General features: G+C 50.7%; 1 protein-coding gene across 2 annotated transcripts; it reads left to right on the plus strand.

Annotated features, from left to right (window-relative positions):
* Positions 1–1743: 1743 nt before the first annotated feature.
* Positions 1744–10616, plus strand: SYNPO2L (synaptopodin 2 like). Of its 2 annotated transcripts, XM_008068967.1 has the most exons (4): positions 1744–2029; positions 3851–4002; positions 4403–4917; positions 8050–10613. In XM_008068967.1, the coding sequence occupies exons 1-4, from the start codon at positions 1925–1927 to the stop codon at positions 10212–10214; spliced, it is 2937 nt and encodes a 978-aa protein (XP_008067158.1). In that variant the 5' UTR covers positions 1744–1924; the 3' UTR covers positions 10215–10613. The 2 variants fall into 2 exon arrangements, with proteins under 2 accessions (XP_008067158.1, XP_008067159.1); XM_008068968.1 differs by lacking the exons at positions 1744–2029; positions 3851–4002; positions 4403–4917 and adding an exon at positions 6022–6147 and having other exon boundaries at positions 8050–10616.
* Positions 10617–13513: the final 2897 nt, after the last annotated feature.

Raw genomic sequence — 13513 nt, forward strand, 5'->3', positions numbered from 1 at the left:
TATGTTAGGTTAAAATATATCCCAACAGGGCCTCCTGACATTAGGTCTGGCCTGATGAGGGGTGTCTGGTTTGCAATCCAGTGCTGTGAGAAGAATGCACGGAAGCTAGATTGGAAAATATAGTTTATTTAGAAAGTAAATTAGAAAAAGATTGATTCACCTCCCCAAGGTAGAGGAGGGGGCCAAAGCTAGGAAACATGGTGGCCATATCTTAAAGAGCCGCGTGGACACATCAGAGTTTAATAAAGCAATGGCAAATAGCTGCTTCAGGTTGAATCCTCTTAAACTTTGATGGGGGCAGGTTATTAAGGCATTTTGGGTGATGGTCTGGTCCACATCATCATGGAGGGCAGGTAAGCGCAGGTACGGGTGTCTTGTGATGGAGGGCAGGCAGATGGGTGAGTTAGTCACACGATTGCTGCCATAGTGATGGGGTCTGTCATGAAGGTCACGAAGCTGATTAGGTTAACTTGGGTCTTATGGGCGGAAGTAAATACTTGAAATAGAAAAGCTAATTATTACAAAACAAGCTGGGGAGCAAGGTTGTAAAACAATTATCAATAACTACCTCTGTTATTGAGAAACCAGTTCTGTCCTTGCCTAGTGATCAGAGGGTAAATAAAGTGAACTGCTGGAGAAACATGACAAAGCTAAGCAATGTTAAAATGGCTGCTCATTGGGTATATTGACTCCATGTTATGTCCTCTCACTTTCCATGACCACTTACATATTGTAATAGGTAATTTAATTCAGCAAAAATTTTTTTGTGCACTCATTACATCAGTCATTGCCCTGTGGGTTGTTCTTGCCTTCAAATTTCTCTCAATCTAGGAGGAAAGATAGGCATATACATAAACTATACTATTGGCTGAGAAATACAACAGAAATATGAATAAGATACATATGCTGCTCAAAGGAAGGAAGGAAGGATTCTATAGGTGGGGAGTTGAGAGATTGTCAAAAAAGGTTTTATGGAAGAAGTAACAGTTCAACTGGAGCAGGGGTGATCAGAATTCCTCTACACAGCACCCAGCACCACAGTGTATTGATTTCCCTTTTGATCAACAGGTAAATTCACATAGCAAGGAGGCACTCTTTTCTTGGAGCTTGGGAACTTGTGAAACAAGCCCAGCTACTCTGCCAGCTCTGAAATTGAAGGTCCAGCTACTGCTACGTTGAAATGGTCTTTGAGCTGGATGCAGTAGCTCACACCTGTAATACCAGCACTTTGGGGAGCAGAGATTAGAGGATTGCCTGAGTCCAGGGGGTCGAAACCAGTCTGGGCAACTTGGCAAGACCTTGTCTCTACAATAAATCAAAAAATTAATTGGGCGTGGTGGCATGCACCTGTAGTTCCAGCTATTTGGAAGACTGAGGCAGAAGGGTGGCCGGAGCCCAGCAGGCCGAGGCTGCAGTAGCTGCGAGTGTGCCACTGCACTCCAGCCTGGGCAAGAGAGTGAGACTCCGACTCAAAAAAAAAAAAAAAGCCCATTGGAGGAAAGCAGTTGGGATTAATCGTCCACAGTCCTATTATGGAAGACACAATTCCTGAAAGGGTGTACATTAGCAATAAAGCCCAGAAAGTTAGAACTCTGAGTCTTGAGTTAAAGACCCATGCAGGAGAATGGGGGACATGGAGGGCAGAAGTTCATACTATAATTAGCTCTAGGAATAACACAGATGGGGGAGGGAGGGGAGTACAGGCAGCATCTATTTTGAGTACAGCTCCGATTGACGGGACACGTGTGCTGGACTGTACTGATCCCAGGGTGAAGTTGCCTGCTTGTGGTGTGTGGTGGGGGGGGGAGGTGTAGGGCAGCAGGAGCAGGACAGCCGGACAGACAGGCCGGACGGGGTACCAGCACCTCAACTTCTTTCCCTGGAACACCGTCCAAACTCCGGGGTCCATAGGCCAAGCTGAGTAATGGGTGCTGAGGAGGAGGTGCTGGTCACACTATCAGGGGGAGCGCCCTGGGGCTTCCGACTTCAGGGGGGGGCCGAGCAGAGGAAACCCTTACAGGTGTCCAAGGTAAGGGAGAGCCCTGAAAGGAGGTTTCAGGGAAAGGGGAGCCCAGTGGATCCTGGGAAGAGTCATGTGGTGGCCTATGGCTGCGGGGGGAGAATGGGGGGCTGTGCAGATGGGGTGGGTAGGTGGGCAGGGAAGCATGCTCAAGTCTGGTAGGGGGAGTAAGTAGTGTTTGACCACAGGCTTCTGGTGTATGTGATGGGGTGGGAAGGAGATGTTACAAAAGAGAATTCCTGGTTTCCAGGGAATGGAGAGAAAGAAAGGTTCTGCTTTGGTTCCTTGCAGCACCCTGGTAGCAGAAGCCCTGGTCTGGTCATCCAGTGTTTGCCCTCTTGAGTATGTGCCTCTACTCCAAACTCTAGGAATGTAGGGAAGGTTCTAATTTCTCTCTGACCATACTGATATATGATGAGCTGAAGCTGTCTCACCCAGCCCAGCCAGCCCTGCCTCGCCCTGCCTTGCCCTGCCTTGCCCATGCTTTCAGCGCTCTTCTTTCCCTAAGTCAGATCCTTTCTCTCACTAGGCAAGGCTTTTTTAGGTGCTAGGAGGGTTATGGCAAGATCTGGCCTCTCAGATGAAGTCATTACTCTTTTGGTTTCACCCTACAGTTTGAACTGTAAAATGTGGGTAATAATAGTATCTGTGCCTACTTCATAGAAGCATTCTAAGCATTAAATGAATAATACATGTAGCGCAGTGTCCAACACTTAGTAAGAACGCAGTAAATGATGGCCCACTATTGCTATTGTAATTGCTTTAACATATGAACATGTGTGTGCACATATGGTACACATACACAATCACAATCTCTCAGAATCTGGCTGGACTCCATCCAATCTGAAATACTGTTTAAAAATCTTTTTTTTTTTTTTTTTTTGAGTTGGAGTCTCACTCCGTCGCCCAGGCTGGAGTGCAGTGGCATGCTCCCGGGCACTGCAGCCTCGACCTGCTGGGCTCTGGCGATTCTTCCACCTCAGCTTTCCAAGTAACCAGAACTACAGGAGTGCACTATCATGGCCAGATAATTTTTGATTTATTGTAGAGACAAAGTCTCACCAAGTTGCCCGGGTGGGTCTCGAACCCACAGGCTCAGGCAATCCACTCGCCTCGGCCTCCCAAAGTGCTGGGCTTATAGGCTGAGCCACCGAGCCTGGGCCTAAAAATCTTAACTGTATAACTGCACCTGGAATTCCAAGACCAATATAGATATTGCCCTTGGAGGAAAATCTTGTGGATTTAGCTACCATTTCTAATATCTCTCCCATTCCATTTTCCCCAGGCTTCTTTCATTCTGTGATTACCCTGCCTCCCATTATACAGTGTATTACTCCCTCCAATCTGCACACCTTCTTCCCTTTAGACAGGCACCTACAAATGTAGCCCCCTGCATCTCTCCATCCCTCTCACTCTGCAAAGTAAAATCCCCTCACATGGATCCTTTCTGTCTTTTTGTTTTTTTTTTTTTTTTTTTTTTTTGAGTCTGAGTCTCACTCTGTCACTCAGGCTGGAGTTCAGGGCAGTGGCATGCTCACGGCCACTGCAGCCTTGACCTGCTGGACTCAGGCAATCCTTCCACCTTAGCTTTCCAAGTAGCTGGAACTACAAGCATGTGCCACCACACCTGGCTAATTTTTCTTGATTCATTGTAGAGTTCTGCGGGTTGGTCTCGAACCCCTGGGCTCAAGTAATCCTCTCACCTTGGCCTCCCAAAATGCTGGAATTACAGGTGTGAGCCACCACACCCAGCCCTGACTTTTCCTTTTATTCTATTCCCATTGGAGTCCTCTCATACTCTTACCTATAATCTCTCCTCGAACATCTCAGATCCGAAGACGGAGCCAAGCTGGTAGAGCAGGACTCCGTGAGAGGGACAAACTCTTAGCAATCAATGGAGTCTCTTGCACCAGCCTCTCTCATGCCAGTGCTATGAGCCTCATCGATGCCTCAGGGAATCAGCTTATCCTCACTGTGCAACGGTATGGGCCTCTCTCCCCTTCTCTTCTGCTAGTCCAGGGCTCCCATTATCTGTCTCAGCCCTGTGTCTCACTGGCTTCAACAACTAACAAGTATCTATTTCTGCTCGTGTATTTCTGCTAGAGTATAGATATTTGTGTATGCCTCCCAAAGGGCTTGAATGTGTCTATAGTTAAGGGCTAGGAGTGTCCTAGTCTGTCTTCCCCTCATCACGTTTTTACTCCGAGCCCTCCAAGCCCATTTGCCTGCTGGTCTGTCTTCATATCTTCACTCTTCCTAGCCCATCCATTCCAACTGTATGCCATTTCCCCCTTTCTCCCTTACCCCCCCCATCCCATCCAGATCTCTCTAGCTGTCAGTCACCTAGCCCATCTCTCAAGTTCTGTCATCTTTCCCATCTAGGTTAGCAGATGAGGGGTCTGTGCGATCTCCATCCCCTGGTGAGCTTCAGGTGCTGTCACCTTTATCTCCTCTGAGTCCTGAGCCCCCTGGTGCTCCAGTTCCCCAACCTCTTCAGCCTGGGAGCCTTCGCTCACCTCCTGACAGTGAGGCCTACTACGGAGAGACAGACAGTGATGCTGATGGCCCTGCCACCCAGGAGAAGCCCCGCCGACCCCGCCGCCGAGGCCCCACGAGGCCCACTCCTCCGGGTGCCCCACCCGATGAGGTCTACCTGTCTGATAGCCCTGCAGAGCCAGCACCTACCATCCCAGGCCCTCCCAGTCAGGGTGACAGCCGTGTGAGCTCCCCATCTTGGGAGAATGGGGCAGCCCTTCAGCCACCCCCAGCCGAAGTCCTGCTGTTACCGCATGGCCCCCTCCGACCTGGCCCTCATCTCATCCCCATGGTGGGGCCTGTTCCCCATCCCGTAGCAGAAGATCTTACTACCACCTATACCCAGAAGGCCAAGCAAGCCAGTGAGTACACGACCTCTTTTTCCCCAAACAGAATCCTTCAATATGAGCCCTAAATCTATCCCTCCATAGTCATACCTTCTCCCTACCTTATACCCCTTGAATACAGTCTTGTTCCCTTTATTTTTGCTGTTTGAGCCAATGCAGCAAAAAGGTAAGGTGATTCAGTCCAACTCAGGAACAGGGTAAGTAGGGGCGTCGGGAGGGGACATGAACAGATGAAGGGTTTGGTAGTGGTTATTGTTGCTATTGTTTATCAGGATGGCGTCATGATGGAGCAAGAGCAGAGTACAGACACAGGGTGAGGGAGTATTTGAAAGTGGGACAAGGCTATAGGGGTTTTTTACAGTATTAATTGCAGGCATAGTATCAGAGCTACCTCTGACATCTGTAGGTTCAATTAGGATTCCTGGGGCCTAGGAGGCTATGGGGTGGTCATGAGATCTCTAGGAAGTGGTAGACAGAGGAATCTTTAGCTTCTTATCTCAAGCAAGAATGTTGGCCAGTCCCACTTATCTCAGACTCTTTGCTATTTTTGATGTGAGCTACAGAACAAGGTCTAAGGGTGAACTTTCTCCCTGCCATATGCCTCCCATTCTTCTCCCACAGAGAACTTTCTTGTCACCTCCAAAATCTCAGGATTCCCCCTCTAGTTCACATCTTTCTTTCCTCCTCTCCACTGTTCTGATTCCTGATCCATAGAACTTTGTGTCTCTAAGCTTGGAATAGAGGTTAAGGACATGACAGTTTAGTCTGACACCCCTGAGAGTGTCCAAATCCTGCGAAGAAATCCAGATGCATGTCCAGGATCCCATGCTTTCCTCAGTTCTCAATTTAGCACCCCTTCCCTTCCCATCATGATGGGAAGAGACTGTAGTTAGTGACTTGGAGATATTTTTAGCCAAGCACACTTCATTGTCCACTGGAGTGGGGTGGGGGGAAGGGGAGGCAGGTGCCCACGTCCATCACACCGGGGCTTGTGGGGCAGCTGGGAGAAGGGAGGGGGCCATGCTCCAAAAATAGCACAGTGAGCTCATTCAGCTGCCAGCTCTGGGGACAAGACAAAGGGGCTTTAAAAGGCGTGGGGGGTGGTTCAAGCTGGTCTTGCTCCAGCCAACACTGCCTTTCTCGGCATGGAGACCTTTGAGCCCATCAGCCAAGAGCTTCTCAGCCAAGCCAGCTGCGACAAAGCCCCAGACCCCGTTCCTGAGCTCCAAGACCCATTCTATGCAGGTACTACCCTCCCACCTCTAAGAGAGTTCTGGGGTCTAGAATGGAGGGGAATACATCAATAGTTTAGGAAGGGCAGTCTTTGTGAAAGGTCTTCCTCTTTTGTTCCCTCCTTTTTGCTGACCTCTTACTCCCGATCTCAGAAGAGTTTCACTGCCCCTTTCTCAGTGATGCTAATGGCCATATGTCAAAGGGATTTGTGACCACATGAACTGTAGAAAACTCATGGGAACAGAGTGTGTATAAGACAAATTGAGTACATTATGAATACATGAAGGCATGTATGTATGAGTCTGTGAACAAGAAAGTGTATATGTGTGTAGCTAGTGTCAAGAAAACTGTAACAGTAATGGGTAAAAAAATAGTAATGGTTACTCACAGTGGGCCTTCATGTTAAGTGCTAAATTTACCTATATTACCTCACTTAATCCTCATAGCAACCTTATGAGATAGTCATGGCCACCCTAATTTACAGATGAGGAAACTGAACTTTAATGAAGTGAAGTAACTCTCCCAAAAGCCAAAAACCAAACTGGACTCTGACACCAGTGCCTCTTCTCTCATTACAGTACTCTTCTGTGGTATAAATGTTGGGGATGAGAGGAGTGAGAGCACTCATTGGAAAGGAGCCTGGTATCCTGAATGGAAAGTAGATGGAATTTCAAGAATTTTTCAGGAGGAACTGGGGACTATGAACCAGAGAGTAGCCATGTGCAAGGCGGGGTTCAGCCTCTCCCATGTCCTGGCCCCACCTACCCAGACCCTACATGGCATGGGAAGCCCTGCCCTTGTTTCCTTTAGCACATTGTCCTTGTGTGCCTGTCTGGCAGTGGCCACCTGAACTCTCTACCCAGAAGACTTGGAAAACAGGGTGCAGCTCTGATCCCCAAAGAAGCCTATCCCACAACCATCCCCAGCTTGGGGGAAACAACACCTTTAGCTGACGATCTTGAGGTATCTTAAAGATTGGAGGGTTGCCTTGGAGAGCAGCACTCTGGCTTTTCCTGTTTCTTGGATCTGAGACTATGCCTAGCTGTGAGTAGCAAGGGTGTGAAGTGCAGTTGAAAGGCCAAGATGAACTCTAAAGTATCATTCAAATTGTTAGTAACAGGGTGTCTACAGGAGAGACTCTGGGAAGATGTGTGAATGTATTTGAGTGACTGTGTGCTTTTGTGTGGGCACATGTGTGTTTCCACATATATGTGAAATGAGGTATATATAAGCTGGGGTACATGTGAGTAAGAGAAAAGTACATAGGAGAAAGTATGCCTAGAGCTGGCTTTCACTAGGTTGATATTCTCGTTGAACTGTTGTGTGGTAGGCGTTATTTCTATGAATGTTTATGATGTGTACTGCATGATGGGGTGGAATTATGAATGAAGATCCTCATTGCTGCAGGGTCCTTTGTGTCTCTTCCACCTGAACTTTATAAGATGCCTCCTAACATGATCTCTATGGTGGGAGAAAAGTGTCCTTTCTCATCTCTTCTCTCCCTTGGATCTGCCTCATCTCCCTGCCTGCCATAAGTGACACATCCCCCATCTCCTACTGCCAGTTAGGAATGGGAGGCAGGTGAGGAATGTGTGTGGGTGGATAAATGCACATCTCTGAGAAGATAGGAGCAGACTAGAGGGAAGAGGGGATAGAAGAGCAGTGTTGGGCAGCCAACTGGACTCTGCCTTCCCTCTCACTGTCCTTGGTTTCACCTTTCACCTCCACTCTGCCCCCAAGTCAAAGAACTTTGCCACAGGCAGGAGACATTGTGGGTCTGGCCGGTGAAAGATAGGAGGTAGGAGATGGGAGGCATGAGGGAGCTGGCTAGGGTGAGGGGTGAAAGCCTTGGAGAACAGGACTAGAAGAGGCTGAGGAAGCCCCACTGACCATTCTACCTCTTGGCCTCCTTAGAACTGCAACGTGCAGAGAGTCTCCAAGAGAAGAGTGTGAAGGAGGCCAAGACCAAATGCCGGACAATTGCATCCCTGCTAACTGCAGCCCCCAACCCGCACTCCAAAGGGGTGCTTATGTTTAAGAAACGGCGGCAGAGAGCCAAGAAGTACACCCTAGTGAGCTTTGGGGCTGCTGCTGGGACAGGCGCCGAGGAAGAGGACGGCGTTCCACCCACGAGTGAGTCTGAGCTGGACGAAGAAGCCTTCTCCGACGCCCGAAGCCTCACCAATCAGTCCGACTGGGACAGCCCCTACTTGGACATGGAGCTGGCCAGGGTGGGCACAGCAGAGGGCCAGGGGGCCGGGCTGGGAGGGCAGCTGAGTGAGGCCTCTGGGCGAGGGGTCCAGCTCTTTGAACAGCAGCGCCAGCGCACAGCTTCCAGCACCCAGGAGCAGGCTCCGGCTGGCGCAGCCGCCATGCTCAACGGGCAGGGCCTGCAGTCACCACCTCGGGCCCAGAGTGCACCTCCCGAGGCGGCTGGACTCCCACCCAGCCCTTTGCCAGCCCCTGTAGCCAGCCCCAGACCCTTCCTCCCAGGTGGTGGAGCCCCCACCCCAGCTCCAAGTGTCTTTAACCGGTCAGCGAGGCCCTTTACCCCGGGCTTACAGGGACAGCGGCCAAGTACCACCTCGGTTATTTTCCGGCCTGTAGCCCCCAAGAGGGCGAATGAAAGCCTAGGAAGCCTCAGCCCTGCCCCACCTCCCTTCTCGCCCTCTCCGCAGGGGCCCACCCCTCTGCCTAGCTTCACCGCGGGGGTTCCCAGCCACGTGCCTGCCTCTGGTGCCCCCGGCACCCCACGCTCCTCGGGCCCTGTGACGGCCACCAGCTCCCTGTACATCCCAGCCCCCAGTCGGCCTGTTACCCCAGGCGGAGCCCCAGAGCCCCCCGCTCCTCCTAGCGCAGCTGCCATGACCTCCACAGCTTGCATCTTCCTATCTGCGCCTCTGCGACCCTCTGCGCGCCCAGAGGCGGCCGCCCCGGGCCCAGCGGCCCCTGAGCCCCCCAGCGCTAGGGAGCAGCGCATCTCTGTGCCAGCCGCCCGCACGGGTATTCTGCAGGAGGCGCGGCGCCGGGGGACGCGGAAGCAGATGTTCCGGCCGGGAAAGGAGGAGACGAAGAACTCGCCCAACCCGGAGCTGCTGTCGCTGGTGCAGAACCTAGATGAGAAACCCCGCGCCGGGGGTGCTGAATCTGGTCCTGAGGAGGACGCTCTGAGCCTTGGGGCTGAAGCCTGCAACTTCATGCAGCCACCAGGGGGCAGGAGTTACAAGACCCCGCCTCACGTGACGCCTAAAACCCCGCCTCCAATGGCTCCCAAGACCCCGCCCCCTGTGACTCCTAAGACTCCACCCCCGGTGGCTCCTAAGCCCCCATCTCGGGGGCTCCTTGATGGGCTAGTGAATGGGGCAGCCCCTTCGGCTGGAATCGCTGAGCCACCAAGGCTGCAGGGCAGGGGTGGGGAGCTGTTTGCCAAGCGGCAGAGCCGTGCGGACAGGTATGTGGTGGATGCTACACCTGGTCCTGGCCTTGGCCCTCGGCCCAGAAGTCCTTCTCCTACCCCTTCACTGCCCTCTTCCTGGAAATATTCACCCAACATCCGTGCCCCACCTCCTATTGCTTACAACCCACTGCTCTCTCCTTTTTTCCCTCAGGCTGCCCGAACACTCCCTAATAAGGCCCAATCCCAGGGACCCCGGGCAACGCCCAAGCAGGGCATCAAGGCTCTGGATTTTATGCGGCATCAGCCCTACCAACTTAAAACTGCCATGTTCTGTTTTGATGAGGTTCCCCCAACTCCTGGTCCAACGTCCTCAGGCCCCCCCAAAACTGCCCGAGTCCAAGAGATTCGCCGATTTTCCACTCCGGCGCCGCAGCCTACTGCAGAGCCCCTGGCTCCCACTGTGCTTGCCCCCAGAGCAGCCACTACACTGGATGAGCCCATATGGAGGGCAGAGCTGGCCTCAGCCTCTGTTCCTAGCCCAGCCCCTCTTCCTGAGTCTCCCAGGGGCCTTGGGGCCTCTTCCCCTAGTTCCTGTGCTTTCCAGGTAGCCAGACCTCGATTCTCAGCCACCAGAACAGGATTACAGGCTCATGTGTGGAGGCCTGGGGCAGGGCACCAGTGAGCAGGACACAGGTCCCAGGACCAAGGAGAGATGGGATATCCAGCTCCAAACGTTGCTTCTCCTCCCCTATCCCATCCCCCTCAGGCCTCTGGCGTCTCAATTCCCTCCTGCCAGAGAGAGTTTTGAGTTTGATGTCCCGTCCCCCAGTTTCCTCCCTGCCCTCCCTACTTTCCAACCTACTATCTCTGCTCTGGGTATCTTTGCTTCTATTTGTGTATTTCCTTGCCTGAACTCTTGTCTTTATCTCCAGGCTTCTCCATCCATATTTCTCTGTAGGTCTCTGTTTCTTTACATTTGTGCTTTTCTCTGTGGGCCTCATTTTGATGTCCAGTGAGAAGCACACAGAGTTGAAGTTACCCCTGGGACCTCAGGCAAGAAGCTCACCATCAGGCAGACAGCAAAGGGACTGAACTGACCCCTGTTTGCACTAAAACCTTCCCTACTCCTCACTCTGCTTTCCCAAGCTTGGCTGGCATATACCTAGGCCTGTACTTGTGTGTGAGAATGTGCAAGTGTGTACACAGATGTGCTCTTCTGTCTGAGGCAAGAATAAGAGGTGAGGTCTAAATAAAGACCCAGTCTGGGTCTTATTTTTGTACTAATAGAAGAGTGAGATATCTCCACATGGTGTCTAGTGGGGAGAAAGAGATTCACTAGAGGCTAACTCCTTAGAGACCAGCATCTACAGCAGATGTTCAGCATCTTGTGAAACTAATGGAGTATGAAAGACTGAAGGGTCGGGACAGTTTGCATGGGTTGAGTTACAATAGCTAGACTGGGAGTAGAACTAAGAATTCTTCTATTCCTCAGGATTTCAGAAAGTTAACAACTTGAGAGGACTGTGCTGAGCAACACAGCACCCATGAAATGAAAAAAAAAACAAAAAAAAAACACCAAAACTTTCTTCTAAGAATGAACAAATCAGCCGGGCTCAGTGGCTCAGCCTGTAATCGTGCGCTTTGGGAGGCTGAGGTGAGTGGATTACCTGAGCCTGCGGGTTCGAGACCCGCCTGGGCAACTTGGCGAGACCTCATCTCTACAATAAATCAAAAATCAGTTGGGCGTGGTAGCATGCGCCTGTAGTTCCAACCTGGAAGGCTGAGGCAGAAGGATCGCTGGAGTCCAGCAGGTCGAGGCTGCGGTGGGCGGGATCGGTCACTGCACTCCAGTCTGGGCGACAGAGTGAGACTCCAACTCAAAAAAAAAAAAAGAATGAACAAATCAGTAGGGCTCAGAGACTCAATCTGTAATCCCAGCACTTTAGAAGGCCGAGGCGAGGGATTGCCTGAGTCTGTGGATTTGAGACCAGCCAAGGCAACTTGACGAAACCTCGTCTCTAAAATAAATAAAACATTAGCCGGGCATGGTAGCATGCCTGTAGTTCTAACTACTTGGAAGGCTGATGCGGAAGGATTGCCTGAGCCCAGCAAGTAGAGGCTGGGGTGGCTGTGAGCATGCCACTGCACTCTAGCCTAGGTGATAGAGTGCGACTCCAACTCAAAAAAAAACTGAACAAATCACTGGCTTCACTACCTCACGAGCCTAAGACAGAAAGGAAGGAGAAGAGAGCCAGGGTGTGGAGAGCGAGGCAGAAACCAAGAGCAGAGCAGAAATGAGTGAAAGTGATTGAGCCTCAGAGAGAAGCACAGTGAGGGAGAGTGTGATCTTGGCAGAGGGTAGAGTTGGGTAACAAGAAACCAACTGTGTGCAAGAAGGAGATTGAGAAAAAATTTGAAGGAGAAGAATGCATTTGTTAGAATGAAGGGGAATGATGGTGGGAGGGAGGTGTGAGGGTGTGTGCTGAATGTTGACAGAATAGTTGGAATTTGTGTGACCTCCTTTGAGCTTATCCTTCAGTTTGTCTTCTGCAGCTTGCCTTGAAAAGCTGGGAAAGAGCAGGGAAAAACCCAGAGCCAAAACCTCTTTTGAGTCCTACTCCATCTCCCTCAAAACTCTAGTTCTTTTTCCTTTTCAGCTTCAGATCCTAGAGGAGTATGAACTCTCCTCTCACCAAGACCAGCCATGTTTGCTGTTTAAACTGGAAAGTGATAATTTCCTTTGCTATGTTGGGTGTGAGTCACAATACTTGGTTTGTGTACAAGAATAAACGTGTGCCCCATACCTTCTGCTACTGTCATCTCTTCTAGTTTTATACCCAAATCCTCATTTCTCCTAGATCTTCTTTAACCCATTTCCCTGGTCTGAGCTCTGATCGCTGACTCTATTCCTGCCCTCCCATTTTCACCCTTTCGGTCTTCTCTACCAGTTCTGTCCTGCTCTGATTTAGTCACCTCCACCATTCCTCTTGGTTCCCTCTCCCCACAGTCTCCATCCAGTTCCTCCCCCTTTCCTTCCCTTGCTCCATATTTTCCAGGCAAGGTCTCAGTTTACAGAACTGAGAAAAGTTCGAAAGGTTGTCTGAGCTCTTTGCCATCAACATTCCCTAGCTCCCTGGAGGAAACAACCATGTTAAACAGTCTCTGAGAATTAAACAAAGGGAAGACAATGGCTGGAGACAAAGGTGGGATGGGAGAGAAAAGAAGAGAAAGGAAGATCAGTGGGGACTGGTACTAATAAAGAATGGAAGGCACTGGAAGCAGGCTAAAAGGAAGTGCTGCAGTTCCCATTCCACCAGCAGAGGGCACATGTGTGCCAATAAACATGACCCAAGACTCATGCTCCCAAGTTCACTATCTCAGACTTCCAAAGGAAGGTCCAGAGACCATAGGCAAAATAGCCTGTCTTCACCTTCTGCCATTTTAGGTACTCAATCATAGGAGATGAAATTTTCAGTTTGTCTTTGTTTTTGAAAGGCAGAGTGGTAGTGTTGATGAAATCACCTTTTGCTATTTATGTTTTTTCTTCTAATTGTTTCCCTGGGTTGGGAGGGAATGGAGGAGGAAAAAGATAGTTCTGAAGGCGTAACTGATCTGGGCAGATGCCAACTGCCCCTAACCTTAATCTGAAAAATACAGGATGGGAGAAGGGCATACTTGGGAAGAATAGAGAACTCAGAGAGGAATAAGAGAAAGACAAAGGCTGGGCATGGTGGATCATGTCTGTAATCCCAGCACTTTGAGAGACCGAGGTGGAAAGATTGTTTGAGCCCTGGAGTTCGAGACCAGCGTAAGTAACATAGTGAGACCTCGTCTTGTCTCCACCAACCCCCTCCCCCAAAAAAGAAAGATTCAAAAGTCACTTCCTAGCCGGGCTCGGTGGCTCAGCCTGTAATCCTGCGCCTTTGGGAGGCTGAGGTGAGTGGATTGCCTGAGCCCGCGGGTTCGAGACCCGCCTGGGCA

The sequence above is a fragment of the Carlito syrichta genome, unplaced genomic scaffold (assembly GCF_000164805.1).
Source record: "Carlito syrichta isolate Samal-C Ts95f unplaced genomic scaffold, Tarsius_syrichta-2.0.1 Scaffold311707, whole genome shotgun sequence".
NCBI classification, from domain to species: domain Eukaryota; kingdom Metazoa; phylum Chordata; class Mammalia; order Primates; family Tarsiidae; genus Carlito; species Carlito syrichta.

Excerpts from the sequence above, each read along its gene's own strand:
- SYNPO2L (XM_008068967.1), top strand. The coding sequence starts at position 1,925 with ATGGGTGCTGAGGAGGAGGTGCTGGTCACACTATCAGGGGGAGCGCCC. Across the intron at positions 4,003-4,402 it reads CTTATCCTCACTGTGCAACG|GTTAGCAGATGAGGGGTCTG; the intron begins GTATGGGCCTCT and ends TTTCCCATCTAG. Across the intron at positions 4,918-8,049 it reads CCAGAAGGCCAAGCAAGCCA|AACTGCAACGTGCAGAGAGT; the intron begins GTGAGTACACGA and ends TGGCCTCCTTAG.